This window comes from Cuculus canorus, chromosome 1, assembly GCF_017976375.1.
Source record: "Cuculus canorus isolate bCucCan1 chromosome 1, bCucCan1.pri, whole genome shotgun sequence".
Classification (NCBI taxonomy): domain Eukaryota; kingdom Metazoa; phylum Chordata; class Aves; order Cuculiformes; family Cuculidae; genus Cuculus; species Cuculus canorus.
Genome location: NC_071401.1, coordinates 177,334,128 through 177,348,076, shown reverse-complemented (window position 1 = coordinate 177,348,076; position 13,949 = coordinate 177,334,128). Strand labels below are relative to the sequence as shown.

Sequence of the window (13,949 nt, the reverse complement as noted above, 5' to 3'; positions counted from 1 at the left end):
CTTACGAGAAAACTGAAAATCTGCTGCTCTGTAACACGGGAATGAAGAGAAAAATTCAGCATTATCAATTGGTGCAATGCCTGGAGCTTACTAATGACACTGAGTGTGCGTACAGATTTTTATGATAGTTTCCAGCAATAATGTACAAGTTCTAAGGCAAAGAGAAAAGGACATCCTTTTCCCAAAGGATATTGAAGAAATCCCCTTAATCGAGCATTCTTAACTTGCTATCCTAGCTAGGGAATCAATTCTGTGAAAAAAGTGAACTGTTTGAAGCATTAAAAAAAAAAGTAGCCTACTCATTTCAAATATAAATTCTTAATGCAAATCTCAATACTGGTATTTCAGTCCAAGATTTTTATTTTAGCAATTTTTTCCAAATGTTCTCCCTTCTTCCTTACCTTGCTTTGGCATCTTTAATGCACTATTGCAATTCAACCATCAATATTTCAATTCAATTAAAACTCACTATGTTTACTTCAAATAATTTATAACAGAAGTACTTCAGTTACATAAGGTAAGCTACTGAATTTGAGTATTTATTTTGTTAATAAAAAAAGAGGAAGGAACACCTTGCTGTCCTTATGTCTTTATTCCCAACCATGATTTTGTTTATGACTATTCTCTCTTGATTCTCAATCTCTTCCTGGGCTTGATGCTGATGATCCTATTTCAGGCACAAGAGAAGCATCTGCTGCTTCTCTGCATAACTAATCCTAAACCATCTCCCCTGGTGAGATGACTTTAGAGCGTTTCCAAAACAGAAAATTCTTGCCACAATAACTTTATGCTTACGCTGTCATGATTTAGGGGTTAAACTATATGCTTTTGTTTTGCAGTTTACACCCTCCTTTCACATGGTCTTACAGCAAGATCAAGGCTTTTACAACTGCTTATCTGTACTGTAATAGCTCATGCTCTCAGTTCTAAAGAGTCTTAAGGTTTCCTTCAGCATCCCAGATGAAGCATAAAGATTTTCATCACTAGGTAATACACATGCCTTATCCCATCACATTAATTTATACCCTAGTTCAGCCTGTCAAATTTTATTCCAGTTTTGAAAGGATGGCAATAGCCATGTTACCTTTCCCACTTTTCTGCACTTCAGTACTTATCCTCTCTCTTGCTCCCTTTCTTTTCCAGAGATTAGTATTATCTGTTGGCCTTTCTACATTTTATATGGTGTGAGAAACACAGCTGTAACCCTTAACAAAAACACCCAACTCTTTCTCTCTACAGTCAGCTGGTCTCCATCTTCTGGTCAAAATTACAAACTGCAGGTTTTCTTTGCATTTAATGGGCAACCTAAATGAATGAAACTTCACACAAATACAGAGCCTTACTGTTGGAAGAGTTTGCCACAGTCCTTACAAAACAGTAAAAATTGCAGACCATTTTCTTACTTTCTTTTCCAAATTCCATTTTACCAATACTGCAAGAGTTTCTAAAGTTTTTACCTGGTTTTCTTATGACTGTTCTTTTTGCTCGTTGTTTCCTTTTCACTTTTTTCCTTTTCTACTTTGTCTTTTTTCTCTTTCTTTGATTGTGTAGGGGGCACGAACTGCTGAGGAACCTGTTGTGCAACCAGCTGAGAGACAGGTCGAGGTTTCCTGTGTGCACACATATACGGACACGCATAATGCTTAGTCTTACAACTCTCAAACTCTCAACAGTTCAGTTATTAACAATCACTATAAAAAAAATATTGCTAAAAGTTATCTTGATGCTAATACTTTATTAAAATAGCATATCGAATTTAAACCCATTACAGCCTTTTGTTTCATTTACTTGAATTATCAACAAATGAGAGATATATATTTTTTTTAAGGATTTAGAAACAAGACTTTGCAATGTGCTGCCTTCTCCCAGTTGTCATATGCAGAGACTTACAGAGTCAACTCCAAAACATGAAGCTTCCAATGAGAATGCTTTACCACATGCTTCCAGCTCCCTCCAATGATGAAGCGGTCTGTTTTGAGTATACTCCAGTACAGAAGTATACAATCCATAACACAAAAAGCTGACCTTTCAGGTATATAAGGCCAATTGGCTCTGAGAGCAAAACCTAAATGCTTCCAGCTCAAATTCATTCACAGCAATGACAAATCTTGCTTGGTGTCATTTTTATGAAGTTGCTCACTGGAAAAAAATTATACCTACTAATATTAGTAGGAAACGTCTATCAGAACATATAGTCTTTAAAAGCTGGCAACAGAAACTTTGGACCACATTCCATCAGTATACGCAGTGCAGGTTTCATTTCCAAGTTTTGATACAAACTAAAAACCAAGGTGAGAAAAGGAACAGCAAGCAACAGAATTTCAACAGTTATTATCTTTACATTTTCTGAAATACTACTTTGAAATTTCTTCATTTTTATTTTATTTTGTATTGGAATACAATGATTCTGATTTGAGATGAAACATTTTACGCTTTCCAATGCAAGGGTGTTTCTTTATTTTGATATTTTGGAATTAAGAAATTTCAAGTCATGACATATGTAAGGGAAGTTTCTGTGATGCTATTCAGACGCTGAAGATGTAAATTTCTTCTCCAAAAGAATGTTTAATCTGCCAGGCTCTTGGGTTTTGTTATTTGGGTTCTGGTTTTGCACTTTTTGAACAGAAAATGCACCAATTACAGGCACTGTGATACTCCAAAAATACAAAGCAGTTATTAAAGCAACAATATGCTATCAGCTCGTTCTTATGCATATTTATCTATCCCAATACACAGGATCCCACTACCAGCACTTCTTGCTTAGGTGAAGCGATAAGGAAAATAATAAGAGCAGAAGATCTCATTAGCAAGTTATATTTTCAGTAATGATTGCAATAGTTCATGTTACAGAGTGAAAGCCAAGCTACAAGAACCAATGTAGAGTGGGAAAGGTAGTTAATATAAACTACGTGAGATTTTGAGTCTTCATAGCAAGTCATTAATGAATTAAAGTAAAAATAAGACTATAAAAAAAGTCAACACAATAGAACTTCAGGGTAAAATACAGACTACCAGATACCCACTGATGAACTAAGCCCACACTAACTCGTGGAGAGACAAACATTAGCAACGGATCACTTCATGAACACTACTCACTTTGTATCAACTGGATACATGCTTTTCAGGACAGCATTGCAACTAAGACCTTGGAAAACACACACTATACAGAGTCCAAAATCACTGAAATAGCTTTATGGACTACAATTGTTTACGTTAACAGAGCGTATAAGACATTTTTAAGGAAACTTGTCTCAGAACTGTTTTAACCTTCTGTCATAGTAGTTCGTAACAAAGTAGGTGTAAGTGATGCACAACCTTATTTCAGGTGGAAAACACTTGTGAAATATAAACAAACCCGATAATGTCTTGAACTGAAGATTGCTCCAGGAGATAGGGATACAGGGAGCTAATATTTCTGGTGACAGCCAAGTGACAATCCTGTCATTACTACATAGTGACTTGAAAGAATAATCTGACATGCTACTTATCAAGCAAGACATCAGTGAACTTCTCGGCACAGAATTAATTGTTGCCCAGGGCTGTGGACAACAGCACAATCATGGAAAATTGTTCAAAACGGGTAGAGAGGGGAAAAAAAAAAATCTTAGCCAACTACATTCGGAGTGATTAATTTGCAACAGTTTTAATTCTAGAGGGCAAACAAGATAATTTCTATTAGTGTACAGGTGCAAAATTAGGCTTAGAACTGAGTCCTAGGTTTAGAACTTTTTTCCTAGTACCATAAAACAAATGAGACCAACAAAAAAGATCTTTGCCACAAGGAACAGATGTCAGTTAAGACAACAAAAAAAACAAATCCGCAAAGAAATAACACTTGGGAAGATGCACTAAAAATTAATCACGAGCTTCTACACAATTTTGCTGTGACAAGGAATTCCACTCAGTTATTTTACGCCTCCTGATTAAACATCCACCTTTTCATTGTCAATTATTTCTAGAGCTGTCTATCAGTTATATTTATGTTCCAAAATTTATTATCTGCTTTGTCACTTCCAGATTTATTAAACGAGGCAACGCTTTTGCATTTAAAACTTGAGGAAAAATAAGTTCACATCTCTCAGCACTGAGAGTATCTTATCTTTCAAGTGTTCTTGTTTTGTTTTGTTGTTTTCTCCCCAGGTACTCAAAAGGGGCCACTGAACTGCAATCAGACACTTTGCAAGCCATGCAGGCTTCAGGAGATAACTACCACTCATGAAGCTTTAACCTGATAGAATTGTTCATGATTTAGCAGTAGCTGAATTGTGTCATTCAAGTATAAAGGAATTCATACAGAGAAGGCTTTCTCACAGAGAAGAAAAAGTCTTCCTGTAACAGGAAATTGATTTTGATGATTTGTCCCACGTAGTTAAAAAACATTTTTAATGGGCTGCTACAGATTAAGTATCTACCGACTATGTTAACACCACCTTTTAGCTATCGATATATTTATGTAGCTTGCTTTTTGAGCATATTCAAGAGCACCAGAGCTAACTGGTGGTTAGAAAGAATATTTATTAACTTCTGCATTACAGTGACAAGCATTTTTACCTCCCCCACTGGAAGATACTTCACAACTGAACAATTCAGAACTACAGACAGAAATGTTCATAAGTACAACACATATTGCACAGTCAGCCCCTCAAAACTTTGTGTTTTTACGTAAATTTCACTTCAGTCATTTTAAGTGGAACACTGATTAAGAGAGGCATACACTATTACAAAAGAAAAGAGCTATCAATTCTTTCCAACAGGGGTAAACTTTATGGCTTAGGTTCTAAGCACTGCAGCCATACCAACAAACCGATTTACTGAGCTTCCAAGAGATCACTAAGCATCTCAACTCTGAATATTATGTCTCTTCTTCTCTGTCACTTAGTTTTCCTTGACACCCAATGTTATCTTTCTTATAAGTTAACATCAGCCATACTTCTACCTACATCCATTATGATTTTATTAATTACCTAATTCCAATGTTGCTTTCAAGGTCCGGCATACACATCGACAGTCCAACAGAGCAGCCAACAGCTTAGCTTTGATTCAGTGTGAGCCACGCTGGACTTGGACTGGTCCACACAGAACCAGTATCCGTATCCTCCCAGTATCTACAGATCTCAGAATATAACCCATACTTTTCTATAAGGAAAGCTAGATGGGTCTAAAGATATTCTTCAACAGATAACATGGATCCAGAATAGTATCTGCCGAGCAGAGCTTCCATTCTAATATAATCCTTCCCTTTCCTCTTCAAGTCCATCCACGTCCTTGCTTCAATTCAGACCAAAATGCCCTAGCTGGAGGCTCACTCTGTCTGGAGTGGCAAGTTATCTCTATTATTACTGCCACATGCAGCTTATCCAAAAACCTTTAGAATTCCACGTTAAGCCAGATTTTTAAGTCTGGTATTGAGTTGTAATCACTTACTTGCCACACTTTTCCTCCAATAACTAGAGCAATACTCCAGTCTGGTTTTACTTACCTATCAATGAGCTGATACAATTCTATTTTCAAATTCCTCATACTCCCTGGTTTCCTATTAAATTATACACATTTTGCCCCATCCTAGAAATCAGGAAGAAATCACCTGTGAAACACCATGAAAGATGTTATGTTGAAGATGCCCATCATGATATTGACCTATTCATGGTTCATAGACTCAAGTTTCTCTTCCAGATACTGAGAAGCTACCTTTTGAACAACAGGAAGATTCAATGAAACAGGTAAGATATTTATACTATCAAACAGAGCAGTTTATTATTATAGACCAAGAATAATTTACTCATCAGAACAGTTTGAGCTCTCAGGCTGATTAGCAACATCTTATCTGCTGTCATATTTTCATTCCCAGAAGAGACCAGATCCTGCACAAAACAAAGCCTGTGGAATTTCGTCAAAATTCTTCACCTGTTTTTATTTACAATGTCTACATAGTATCCAATACATTACATAATTTCAACTTTGCATATGAATTTTCTCCTTTCCTCCACTGTAGAAGATAAACACTTCTTCAAATAAAAACCCCCCCAAAAACCCCAAAACCAAACAAGTTTCAGAGACTTAAAGAGGTTGTATTCAAAGGCATCCCTAATCCTTAAGCAGTACCACTTATCTAAACTTCCCTTCCCTGCAGGGAGACAGTGACCTTTTGTTCAAGTCAGTAGATTCATCCCTCAAGAAAGAGAGGTTAGAATTATCTGGAACGGAAACCTCACTGATTTTGTCTTGCCCTTGGTCACAGCCTCCTTTCCTCAAAAAAGGAAAAATCTACATCATTCGTTAAATACAAAGTATTCTTCCCTTTTACGTGATTCAGGAAGACTGATTAAATGCTCCCCTGTTAATGGAAGTTCCCAAATCTTCTGTTTCTTGTTGCTTTAAAGCCATCCATGTTACTCAAGTAATGAGCCCAGCATGTTTCTGAACATCAGCTTCATCCACATTTCTGCAATCTGTTCTGTCCCACTAGCAAGGCACGGCAGAGCTCATTCTTTGGAATGCCTTGAGTTTCACACTGAGGTTTTCAAGAATTATCAAAATCCCTACTGCCAGAAGGCCTTACAAGTAACTAATCCATTTATACAAGTCAACTTTGGTCAAACTTGCAAAGCTGACTGCTAAAGAATAGGATCAGTACAAACCTTTACAAACTGGAAATGTTTTTGCTTTTTATGTTGTCTCCTTGGCAAAGTCTTGGTGTTTATTCCAAAAGCTGCATTATAAACATAAGGTACGCTGATTAACTATGAATTAAACCCAGAATGCTTGTCATGTTTCTAAGGTAGTAGAAACTTTAAAATCCAAGTCAGGCATTCCCAACCAAGTGTCTTCAGGCAAAGAGTAAGAAAACAAAGACAGTCACCTTCTAGGAAAAAATACTTAGAATTAAACTCTAGGCAGAGAAAGTCAGCTCCTCAAACCACTGCAAGTCTTCCATCACCTCACATATAAAGGACAACTGCTTAAAAAGCAACCTTCTCAAAATTACACACTCATTTGACAGTCACAAAGAAGCAGGAGTACTACGGTATCAAAATGACAATGCCTCCACTTTCTACCTGATTAATACCCCTTTGATTTTTCCTTCTGCCTTATCCTATACATACACAAGCTTATGCAACTTCTACTTGAAGCCATGCTGAAAATTCAGATGGCTAGAAATTTTGGTTCAAGCTCTCTTCCTTACTTCAGTTACAGAAGCTTTTCTTTCATTTACCTATAATTACACTGCTTGTTTGCTTCTTTTAACAGCTCTGTTCTTGCCTAATTTCCACATAAAATGTGTCTCATGGATCTACAGAAATACAAATTAAGTATCATGGATAAACATATATTCAATAACAATCTACGTGCACTCTTAAGCTACTGCAAATGCTCAGTAACTTTGGACAGAAAACAACTTTACTGCAGAGCCTTCCTGGAGTCAGTTCTGAAACAAGTTGATGCACAAGAATGTGTTATATTACTGTAGCAAATCAAACAGCACTAAAATTTTAAGACACTTTTCAAAACTACTGCCAAATACAAGAAAAGCACTTAATGTATGCTTTTCAATTTCAAAACTAGCACCTTCACCATAGGCCGACCTTCTAGCCAAGTAATAATATAATATGTCAAAGATCAATCTCTCTTCCTATGATGCTTGCAACCCACACAACCCACTATGAATACTAGTATTCATACTTAAAATCATCTTAATTTTCCCCAAAACTATAAACTCTTCTATAATATCACCAGTATGATAATCCCTGATTTTTAAGATATTCAGCCATGCTAGAAGGTTCAGACACATCAAATATAGGTTTACAATGCCTACCAGACTGGCAAAACTGTTGCATGTCAGAAACCCACATACAACTTACAGTAATATAGATCACGTTGTAAGAACACTGTTACCATGACACAGCTAATTTCTACTTTAATTGTACTTCATTGTCCTCCCTCCAACCTACCTCTTTTTGGAGGGGTCTTTCTTCTTTTTGAAGTGCAAGCTTCTCACAGCCACAATCAAAATGTCCTAAGCTCACTCTGCACCAAATTTATAATTTCTCACTTCATCGCCAGACCCACTACATAGATGAACAAAATACACACAATTTTGTTGGCTAACAGTTAACATAAATTTACACTGTTACACAATAATTGGTTTTCTTCTCTCTCCAGTTGCCCTGCAGACTTGCCCTTCTCCTTTCCATCTGCTACTGTAGGATTTTGGTGTGTTTCTGACTGAGCCAAGGCAGTAAATTTTTTCTTTAAATGGAATTCTAATTTCAATCATGCATTAGTACTCTGGTCCACCAGGAGGTGGACTGAAAGTCTTTAGTTGTCTGTATTTTGTAGTGCATTGCCACTGGAAATAAGAGTAATCCCTGGTAAAGGAGTACAGACCTTGGAATTAAATAAATTTAGTCATCTCCTTACAGCTTCAGCCTTTACACAGAAAGTAACACAATAAGGCCATTTCCAATGACAATTTTTTTTAAGTATCCTACCCATCTGCTAACAGTAAACATGTATTTTACTTCAGACAAGTCAATACATTCTTGAAAAAGTCATAGCATAATTTTTGTACTGCATCTTGAATACAGGGCTATATTTCAGATATATGTACTTTGGATACTAAATGCTCTGTATTGCCCCTTTGCCTCTTTATTTTTACATCTGATCATACATTTCTCAATTACAGACAAAGCAATCTCATGATGATTATGACTGTCTCTTCATCTAGATCATAACAAATCTTACCATTAGATACCTAACCAAACAGTTTTGTAAATTCCCCTTCATAAATATCACTTTGTTGGATAATTTTACAAAACTGTTGAAAGACTTGCATACACTGGCTAGTCTAAAACTCTGCAAAACTACATTAAAGACAATTGAAACAGTTTAAAACACTTCCACAAGTGTTTTCAGAATGCATGTGCAAGACAGTATGAGACCTGATAGATCAGCTCATTGCAAAAAAATCACAAATGCTCATTCCACAGAGCCATGCACCTAACAGTCCTACAGACCACCCTGCTCAACACTTCTTGGAACTGTCACCAAAACGAAAAACTCCTGTAAAGCATTAGAGTAAGTACTTGTTCTTTTTTTCTTAAATGATTCCACCTGAAGTAACTCAATTAACAATATGCCATTGTGAACTAAACAAAACTACTGGAAGAAGCACTAGGTTTAACCAAACCCTAATAAAAATCTTGGCTTACTCATGTTTGTATCATACATGTCTTTCAAAAGTTTAAACAGAATACAGTTAAGTGCATTAAAATCCTGTTGAGAATAAAGTCAAATCATTCAAATCCTACTCTGTTCTTTCATTACTAGACTGGATCATTTCCCAATACAAATGTACAGGCTTTAAATATCTTATAATTTATTTGAAGATCATTTTCCACTCACGTCTATCCTAAATATTAATGTCTCAAGAAGCTAATAGAAATCTGATATCCACAGTAATACTCTAATCTCCATTTTTCTAGTTCACAGTCATTACTGAAATCTCAAGAAAAGCTTATCTTTGAATACTTTCTACTTCATCATCATATTCTTGCTAGTCCCTACTCAAATCTCCTTCACTACATGTCCTCATTTCTTTACCAAGGTCCACATTCTCAAATACATATTAATGCAGCAATTAGGGTAAGTAATTTAAAAATAAAGAGTTTTGTTCCTAATCTCCACAGCACGTAGATGCATACAGAGAGTCAGCTGGAAAGACATGATTTTACAGTAAACAGCTTTTAAAACAAACAGACAAAAAGAAGGATATGAAAAAAAGGCTTTTTTAGGTCATACACTTAGGTATGAATGTTTTGAGAAATTCTTATGGCATTTATTTCAGTAAATTTTACAAGCTACAGCTATAGTTAAATGTTGTAGCAATATTATAGCACAAGACGTTTCCTGCACATTTTCAAGAAGACATTAATTGTGCAAAGTTCTAACTGTAGCTTTGTAATAGAACTTGGACAGCTTTTTACTCTGAAGATCACAGGCCAGGCTACAACCTTTGGACTCTGACTTTTCCACAATGGATTAATGATGTAGATTTGGACACCAGAAAGCCTAAATGGCTCCAGAATGAAAATAAATAAATAAATGTGTATATATATATATATATAAAAAAAATATAAAATTCAGTTTCCGTAACATGTAACACAGTACCTTTAAGTAGAAGTTACTGAGGAGTAAGTAAACTTTCCTCCCACTCCCTAATCAATTCTTTCTAACAGACTTGGATTGCTTCCCCAACCATATAGAATCCTAGAATAGTTTGGGTTGGAAGGGACCTTAAAGATCACCCAGTTCCAACCCCCCTGGCATGAGCAGGGACATGCTACTAGACCAGGCTGCCCAAGGCCCCATCCAACCTGGCCTTGAACACCTCCAGGGATGGGGCATCCACAGCTTCCCTGGGCAACCTGTTCCAATGCCTCACCACTCTCATGGTGAAGAAATTCTTCCTGATGTCTAGTCTAAATCTGCCCCTCTCCAGTTTATACCCATGAAAATACTGAATATACTCATGAATATACTGAAAAATAGTTAATTTACAAATATCAAGTAATTAACATTCCCACTTCTTCAGGCATGTTTTCTCTCTTTTACTTTAACTGGCTTTAGTAAGAGAAAATATAAGCAACTTCAGCTACACAGAGGGAAAAATGAAACACATAAACAGCTACCACAGTCTTCCTTGCTTTCAGCTGACCTCTGCTAGCAAGGAGCTTAACTTCAAAGAGATTGCTTTTTTTTTTTTTCCAAAAGACTAGGAATCTATGAAAAATATTAGAAGGCCAAGGCCTATATTTCTATAGACATTGCAAAGGTGTTGACAACTTTAAATAAAATAAATGGAACCACATTTGATTTGGCATTATAACCCGGTTATCATGGCTTACAAATGCACAAATGAACATTTCCAAAGACTCAAGAAATTGTTCTTCCAGTTCTTTGTAATATAGAGAGAAATCAACAGAAACAAGACATGCTTACATATGCTAAGTCATTGCAGTAACTGCCCTCATGTAATAATGCAGTCAACAATCTGACACAGAGAATAGCAGAATATTATTAAACTTCAAGTGAGAAGGCAAAGTTAAAGTCTTACATTTTAGACCATTCATTGCAGTTTATGCTCAAATCTGTACCATTAAGGTGCAAGGATGTGCCATCTGGCTGTATGGAAGCCAAGAAGAGAAATTCCTTATCTTTACCCTATCCATTTCCCTATCTTTTGTACTGATCTTTCTTCATGCCTCAAGAAGACAATTTTTCAAGTGCTAGTTTGACAGTAAACATTTAAAGCATGAAATATTTTTCAAACTTCAGTAGTGGAGAACTATTATTGTCAAATGCAAAACACTCGTTCCCCAATAAAGAGAATTGTCACCCATTCCTATGCACAAAATGCACAAGAATTTTTAATATACCCTTTCACATATTTGCAGATTAGTGGCTACAATGGTTTGAGACTTTATTTTCTTCTATCAGGCAATTTTTCAACTAATATTTTTTTCAAGATGTGATACATAAGCAAAATTTACTTCTTCTGATCACATTTATCTTTTAATGGACATTTATTTTTTAATCACATCTACTCCACAAGCTCTCAGTACAGCACCTTGTGCAACACAGTCTTCCAGTTCTGCCAAAACACCAAGGAAACAATATTCCAGAATAAAGAAAACCACATTTTTTACTTCACTAAAACCCCAGCACAAACAATTGTATCACAAAAATCAGCAATCATAGTGAAAAAGTGGGACTAGACCACAACTTATATCCTAACAGCAGACAAAAAGAAAGAAAAAAATATATTAATGTCTGCATAAGCACACCAGTAATATTTAAAGCCAAAGGGAAATCATCATCATGGAATTTTAGAGTGGTCTGAATTGTGATTGTGAAGGTCATCTAGTCCAACCCGCAGCAGTGAGCAGACATCTTCAACTAGATCAGGCTGCTCAGAACCCGAGCCAATATAACCTTGAATGTGTCCAGAGATGGGGTATCTACCACCTCTCTGGGCAACATGTGCCAGTGTTTCACCACCCTCAGTGAAAAAAATTTCTTCCTAATATCTAGTCTAAACTTCTCTTCTTTTAGTTTAAAACCATTACTCCTTGTCCTATTGCTACAGGCCCTGCTAAAAGTTCTTCCCCATCTTTGTTACAAGCTTCCTTTAAGTACTGAAAGGCTTCAATGAGGTCACCTTGGCATCTTCTCTTCCTCAAGCTGAACCACCCCAGGAACGTCATAGTACCAAGTAGTGTTGCAAACACTGTGGCCAATTAGCTCTTGCAAACTGTGGTCTGCACAGAAGCTAGCAGTTCATGTAATTATGTTAGTCCCAATTTTCAGGTGTTGAACTCATACTATGAAAAGCAAAAAATACTTCCTATTACCAGTTCTTGTAAAGCAAGTACAATAGTTGCCAGCAATTACATTAAATCACTAGCAGGAGAAGAAGTTTTTGTATTCCAACACAGATCTGCTCACTCGCCCACAGTCATGAGTACTCTATTTAGCTATTCATAGAATAAAAACTATCAGATTAAGCTACGTTTAGTTTGCCATGTCACACAAATAAGCTCGCGCTGATCACCACACAAAGCTCATCTTATGAGAAACTAGTTATTCAAAATTATTTTTTCTCATTACTATCACTTCTGTCATATCCTAGACTGTTAACAGTATTTTAGGCAGCCTCTGCAAATAATTCAAGTGAATAATTATGACAGTGCAAACAGCAGAGCTACTGGTCTGTATGGGAAAACATTATACAGATCCATATGCATACTGCAGAGCAACAATGCAATTTCTACACATCCTATGTATATCTGAATTCTAACTTTCAGCCAGCTCCAATTTCCAATACTTTCATGTTCCTAGATGTTTTACAGTGTGAATCATTCACTTGGAATTCATCCATTCAGTGCATTTCTAACAATTCTGTCTTTCAATAAGAACTGATTCAATCAGAATAGACTTACAAGATCCATATGGTTTTATCAGTCACTGTATACATGTGCAGAAAACTAGCCCTTGAGGCAGTGTCCCTATTTAACCATTCCCTCAAAGTGAATGCCCCATTTTCTAGACGACGTTTAACAGATGAGGCCAGCAAGTCTCCTGAAGACAACTGGTACACTGCACAACAGTCTGCCTTAAGAAGAAATATCCACATCAGGACCTTCAGAAAGCCCAAATTCATCTTCACAGATAGTTTTTAAAGCAGCCATTAAATGTTCCTTTTCCAACAACTAGTTTTAAGGCTTCAACATCTTGCACACTGTTGGAAGAAATTCTTCCCCGTTGGCCACAGACTCGGTTCACTGATGCTCAGCACAAGTAACAGCTATATTGAAGACATCCTGTTAGAGAAACATACAGACATCAACCAGCTTATGTTTCCTAGATGACAATGTGCTACATAGGAGCAGAGGTCAGGAAGCTCAAGTTCCTTAACAACATCCCTTAACGAGGCAACATTTGGGAGTCTGCAGACAAACCAGTGGTTACAGTCTTCTATGCCCCTAGATCCATATGATTCATGGGGAAGTGACCTCGACCAGCTTCCAATTCCATAAAGGATTGAATATTATATTGAATATTATATCTTGCATATTATATCTGCAAGAAAAAAAGCTTTCCTTTCCCTGAATGTGCCAAATCAACTTTATCAGCTTTGAGAGTTAGGAACTCTTGTTTTTAAAGTAAATTTTAAAAACTGTACTCATCCATACATTAACTTGTACCAAGTGCAGTCATTGGAACCATGCAGTTCAGACAGAAGTATATTCAAGCATTACGGAGAAGTTTAAAGATAAGTTCCAAACTTCCAGTAAGTTAGAATGGGAAATTTTCAATTATTCATTTCCTCCCCATCCCCAACTCCTAAGAAAACAAGACAAAACTTGTAGCAGACATCAAGGTCATATCTT

The 13,949-nt window shown here is 36.4% G+C and overlaps 1 protein-coding gene across 1 annotated transcript in view; it reads right to left on the bottom strand.

Annotated features, from left to right (window-relative positions):
* Positions 1-13,949, bottom strand: part of YAF2 (YY1 associated factor 2) — a 33,948-nt gene that overhangs the window by 10,267 nt on the left and 9,732 nt on the right. Inside the window, exon 3 of the mRNA XM_009564452.2 lies at positions 1,458-1,610. Within this exon, the coding sequence (XP_009562747.1) occupies positions 1,458-1,610 (153 nt within the window). The remainder of the gene's footprint in view (positions 1-1,457; positions 1,611-13,949) is intronic.